Source organism: Mytilus trossulus, chromosome 2 (assembly GCF_036588685.1).
Source record: "Mytilus trossulus isolate FHL-02 chromosome 2, PNRI_Mtr1.1.1.hap1, whole genome shotgun sequence".
NCBI lineage: Eukaryota > Metazoa > Mollusca > Bivalvia > Mytilida > Mytilidae > Mytilus > Mytilus trossulus.
In genome coordinates, this window is record NC_086374.1 from 27,716,994 (window position 1) to 27,723,314 (window position 6,321).

Genomic DNA, 6,321 nt, shown 5'->3' on the forward strand with positions numbered 1-6,321 from the left:
ACCAAGTACTCGAACCCGGAAATTTGTGTATAGTTAGTCTTTCGATACAAACGCGTGTCGAACCAATCTTATCCAGTACAGATCTTTTAACGTGTAACATAAAATAATGTCATCCATAAAATATTGTCCGCCATGAAATATATTGTCCGCAGGTCATGATAACATTTTACGAGGGGGCACAATAGGGGGTCCGTTAAAAAAAGAGGGACGAACGATATCAAAGGGACAGTCAAACTCGTAAATCGAAAATAAACTGACAACGCAATGGCTAAAAATGAAAAGACAAACAGACAAACAATAGTACAAATGACACAACATAGAAAACTATGGAATAAGCAATGACGAACCCCAATTAACCATGTTAGTAACATGTTAATAATACCTCGATTTTGGCTAAAACAGTTAACAACAGATGCAAAAGTGTTGATAACAGTTAAAAGAAGTGGGTTAAAAAAATTAACAGTTTAAATTGATCACGGATAACAGTTAACAACACCTTGAAAAATCCTAAACAGGTTAACATAAAAAGGTATTGTCTCTCCCTTTTATTATGAAATAACACTACCTAACCTTGTCCATGAAATTTTGTCATCTCCTTCTGGACAATATTTCACTGTGGAAATATGTCTGTGACAATATTTTCCTATTAAATACTGTTCATGAAATATCATGTAATTTGAATTGTTTTTTTTATTCTGCATTTCCTTTCCACGTGTATAAACGAATGACGTTGGTACCAACTATTTGGCAAATGTTAACTACTATAGCAACGCGCAGTTGTCATGAGATAGGGGTTCCTTCATAATGTAAATTATTATAACTGAAACTAGTATAGTACGGTAACATAGAATTTTCAGAATTTAGTTTTAGAATACATACAAAACATAATGTTAAAATTTTGGTGACGAAATATATATATAACTACATCGGGTGCCGAATTAACAAGGTGCCGTATATTGATAAGGTGCTGATTTGACTAGGTGCCTGATTTTCCAGAATAAGCTTTTTAGCACTTCAAGTTATAGGTAAGCAAAAAAGGTAGCAAGACAACTCACCCACACCAAATCGTCCACTTTTGACCCAACTGCCCCACTTAAAAAAAAATAGCCGCACACTGTTTAAGCAAATTCACCCCGCTTATGAAAAAGGATCAATCCCGTTAACTTAGTTTTCTACTGCCAACTCGCGCCACTTATGAAATGAATAAACAACGATGAATTTATAATAAATGTATACCAACTCGTCCCATTTATAAATATACAATATTAGGTCAATGTCAGAAAAATATCAACTTTTTTGTATGAGGCTGAAAAACTGGGGAAGGGCGAGGTTTTACCGAGTCCTTTCCCAGTTTTGCACCGAGTACAAAAAGTTGATATTTTTCCGACAATGACCTAATATTGTTTTTATACTGCAGCTTAAATTAATAAAGTCATTCCTATTTGAATTGTAATACAAATTTCAAACTTATTTTCATCCCCTAATGAACCCCTGACTATCATCGGGAAAACGTGTTCCATGATGAAATTAAAATTGCACAAAATATAGCTATGTTACTAAGTCTATATTAAGGAAATAAACACAACTAGTTGCAGTATTAAAACTAATTATGGTATGCAATATTTGTTTATTTATTTTCATGTTTCTAGTATTGACATTTCATCTTGTACTTCGTTTTGCGTAACATGCCAGTGCTTGTCATAACTGACTTATTGTGCAAACCTAGCATCTAAAAATGAAAATATGATTCTTTCTTGCATGTAAAATGGTGATTATGTTTTACAGAACTGAAAGCAAACGTCATAAACAGTAACTTTAGTCAATAACATCGTACCTCACAGAAATGCTGATACTTACTTCTTTTTGCTTTATTTCAAGAGGGTATAGGGAAGAAAGAAAAGAAGTTAGCAACATTTTTTAACTTTACTTTCCGCTTTATAGATAATTTTCTCTCACTAAATAATTCAAGATTTGGTGACTATGTTGAACACATCTATCCCATCTACCTAGAGAGATAAATAATACATTTGAACAGATACTAGTACAGTAAAATGAGTTAAGTATGCCTCATACCTAAGCTTACATTTAGAGATTGACACTGAGAGTCGATTGAAAACAAAACTTTACGACAAAACAGATGATTACAGCTTCCCAATTGTGAACTTTCAATTTCTTTGTAGCAACTTTCAAGTTGCCTGCATATGGAGTATATATCTCTCAATTGATACGATATTCCCGTGCTTGTATTTCCTATCAATTTTCATGACTTCCTTGATAAAGAGTTGCTGCCCACACGAAAGCTATTAAACCAAGAGTACCAAATTGTGAAATTGAAATCATCCCTCCGTAAATTTTACGGACGCCATCATAAGTTGGTTAACGGTTATGCCGAAATATCCGTTTCACAGATGATATCGGATATGTTCCTTATGTTTATTATTAACTACAATCCCGTTCCCTTTTAACGAATGTGGTTGGTGGGATTAGTGTTGTTTAGTCTTTAATTTTTCTATGTTTTGTCTTGATTATTTGTCTGTTTTTCTTTTTAGCCATGGCGTTGTCAGTTTATTTTCGAACTATTAGTTCGAATGTTCCTCTGGTATTTTTCTACCCTCTTTTCTAAGGTTTTCATAAGTATTCATCACTGAATTAATTCATAAGTGGGACGAGTTGGTAGACTTAATAAATTCAGTACAGTTATTAATAGTGGTTCGAGTTGGTAGACCTATATCATCAACGGGATTGCAAATTTTTCACAAGTGGGTCCAATTGGCATCACTAAATTCATCGGGGTTTATTTTTTTTTCATTAGTTTGGTCAGAGACATATATACACATGTGTCAGAGACATATATACATATATGTCTCTGGTTGGGTGAGTTGTAAGACCTTCATTCAGCTTGATTTTAACTCTTTTCTTAAGTGGGACCTATTTTCAATGGATTTTATCCTTTTTCTTTAATGGGGAGAGTTGGTTGATAAGAGTGGATCGACTTGGCGAAAATATGTGTCGATTTGGTGTGGGGATAAGATTAGATATTTTATTGGTTTGAAATCAAAGTTAAAGGATTGATACCAAGGCAATAAACACTGTTTATACTCAAACTTACAAACATATATCCCACCACATTTATAAACATTGTATGATACGTAATATGTTGACTCTTTAAAACTTTACGAGTCTATCCTTAATTGAGGTAAATTATATATGGCCTTCCAAATACCGTTTCGATCCCTAACGTCACTGTTCAAGAGACATAAAATGTCGAAATCCGGATATGGTTTACAATTGTTTGCACCTCATGTTTGCGGAGACCACCTTCTCCGCAAGTTAATTGTTTTCTGTTTGGTATTAAATTAAGAATGAAAATCCATGTTACATCTCAATTTATCTGGCAATCGTTAATGGTAGTCTGTAGGGTTTAAGAACATCTGTTGTTCGACCTGACAGTCAAATGCGTTTTCATTAAATATGCTTTTCACTTTTTTTTGGTATTTTGGAAAATGTTGTTTGTGCTGTATTGAGACCCTCTAACAAGAAATTTGTTATACATGCACACGTATAAAAGTTGTGTTTTTATCCAACGCAATCATAGGTTTGAATGTTGTTTTCAATTTAGACTTGTTATTTTTTTTCGTTTGGGCTTGTCAGGAATACTGTTCCCAGGGCTTGTATTATATTTTCCTTCGAGTTTATATGATCCGTTCATCCTATTTTGACTCTTTAAAATTCAAGAGTCTATCTTAAATTGGCGATCATACTAAAACGCGCCCGTAGACCCTTAATTGAGGTAAATTATGTGGCCTTCCAAACACGGTTTCAATCTCTAACAACACTGAAGAGGCAGTAATTGTCGAAATCCGGATATGTTATACATTTTTTTGCAAATCATGTGTTCCTGATGTATTCTACTTTAAATGAAATTTAACTGTAAAAAAATTAATATATGCGTTCTATTGTATCAAACCATTTAGACCTATAAGAAAAATATATAGAATATTATAGAGAACAAAGTTGTATCAGAGACATATAATTGTATTATATGTCTCTGGTTGTATTATCAACGCTGGTTAATTTGGTACGTTATTGTATGTTGTCGTATAAACTGTTTAAAAACATGTAGATTTATCATGTGTAAAGAGAATCGAAAGGAAACCAAATGGCTGCGCCTAGGAAATTCAACGTGTTTGCTGGATCGGAGACTGGTCTGCTCAAGGGTGTGAATACATTGACAAATAAATGGGACAACATAAATCAGATAGCTAATGCAGATAAAGAGAATGAAATTCGTGACATTTGTTCCAGTTCAAATTTCACCAACGAACTTTATTTTGGGACAAGATCTTACAAAGTCTTCAGTTATGATATTAGGGAAGATTGTATAAAACGTGTTTTTCAGTTAGAAAACAAAAAACCCAATTGCAAGGCGTTAAAGACGTGCGGAGAAAATATTATTACCGCTGGAGAGGACGGAATAGTGAAAGTATGGAATAATAATCATGAACTTGTTAAAGAGTTTTCATCAGGGGTTACATTGAACAGTAATTTGTGTTGTATGATTCAGAGTCCGGACACACCAGAAATAATTGCAACTGGTGGTAAAGAAACAGACCTTAAAATATGGAATATAAATGACTCAGAGAAGGCTGTATTTGAAGCAAAGAATGTAAAAAATGATTGGCTCAATTTACGAGTGCCAATATGGGTCCTTGATGCTGAATTTATTCCTTCAACAGACAAAATTGTAACATCAACAGGCTATAAACAAGTCCGAATATATGATCCTAAAGTTCAGAGACGTCCAGTTTTAGATATGACATTTGATGAATTTCCAATAACTGCTCTATCAGTGTGCCCATTGGCCAATAATCAGGCAGTCATAGGCAATTCAAGAGGAAAGATGGCAACAATAGATTTTAGAAAAGGAAGTGTTGTTAACATTTTTAAAGGGCTTGCTGGTAGCATAAGAGACTTGAAGTGTTATAAAACAGAACCATATGTTGCATCATGTGGACTTGATCGGTATGTCAGAATACATGATTATAAAACCAAAGAGCTTAAACACAAATTTTATTTGAAGTCACGATTGAATTGTTTATATTTGAATGAAAGCTGCAGTGATGAAATTTTCTCTAAAAACATAGAAGAAAAAATACATGAAGTCCAAAGTAACAACGGTAAAGAAAACAATGATGATGAGGAAATATGGAACCAAATGGAAGTTATTAAAACAAAAAGGAAAGGAGACATTTTAGAAACAGGGATTTCTTCAGAAATAAAAAAGAAAAGACTGAAAAATAGAAAGTAAAAGAATATATTGTACAAATAAAACATTATATTGAAATACATTTAGTTGTTACAATATTGAAAATATGACAATTGAATGGTTTTTGATGTTAATCTTTTAATGAAATAACAGCACTTCTACAAGGCTGGGGACATTGCCTGAGGGGGTACTTCCTATATTTTGTGTGGTACAAATGTACAAGTGTGCCCCAAAACAGTTGATTTTTCATTCCCTGCTGGTTGGAACAGGGTCGCCTATTGATGTCTGCTGGTTAGAACAGGGTCACTTTTTCATGCCCTATTGGTGAGAACAGGGTTTTCTTTTAAACAAAGTATTTGTCTAGAACAGGTTCGCATATTTAACGTTACTTTTTAAGATACAGTCTACCTGGGTCTAGAATAACATCTATTTTATACGGACTAGAACAGGGTATACATTTTCTGAGCGTGTCTAGAACAGGGTATGTTTTTTGATATATCTGTTTGGAACAGAGTACGTTTTTCAATGTTTTCTGGTTAGAACAGGGTAGGATTTGGCAAGTGCTGTTGGCACAGTTTTACCCGAAAGGATAGTCAGTAACCCCCCTGGGGGACATTGTTGACTTGAGCGCATTTGTTTTTCTTTGCTACACAATCCTATAATCAACTGGTTTAGAGAAGTTAGAAGTATAGAAATTAGATTGGTGATAATAGTGGTGGAACCAGAAATCCTCATAAGTGGGACCCCAATGACTGCCTAAGAGGGGAGTGATTCTCTATTTAAGCAATCATTTTTTTCCCAAAAAGGGGGACTCTTCTGCCCAAACAGAATTTGTCAGAGACTAAAAAATAATACATGTTATTTTGTATACAACTTTTGTTTCTCATACGAGTTGAACAAAAAGTTTGAGGTAGTTAAGGGACGACATAAAAAAAATCAATGATGGATAAAAATTTTAATTCAAATAGATTGGGGGTGGGGTGTCAAAAGTTTTGCTGCAAGTTTCATTTAATTGACATTGATTTTATATTTATCCTTATTGGTCAATCAATTTT

At 33.7% G+C, this 6,321-nt stretch overlaps 1 protein-coding gene across 1 annotated transcript; it reads left to right on the forward strand.

Moving 5' to 3' along the window:
• Nucleotides 1–4,119: 4,119 nt before the first annotated feature.
• LOC134706901 (WD repeat-containing protein 74-like) lies at nucleotides 4,120–5,394 on the forward strand. The gene has a single exon (XM_063566253.1). It carries the CDS (start codon nucleotides 4,160–4,162, stop codon nucleotides 5,306–5,308), a length of 1,149 nt encoding a protein of 382 aa, XP_063422323.1. The 5' UTR covers nucleotides 4,120–4,159; the 3' UTR covers nucleotides 5,309–5,394.
• Nucleotides 5,395–6,321: the final 927 nt, after the last annotated feature.

What these genes read in the sequence shown, in the direction of transcription:
- LOC134706901 (XM_063566253.1), top strand. Translation starts at nt 4,160, where the DNA reads ATGGCTGCGCCTAGGAAATTCAACGTGTTTGCTGGATCGGAGACTGGT.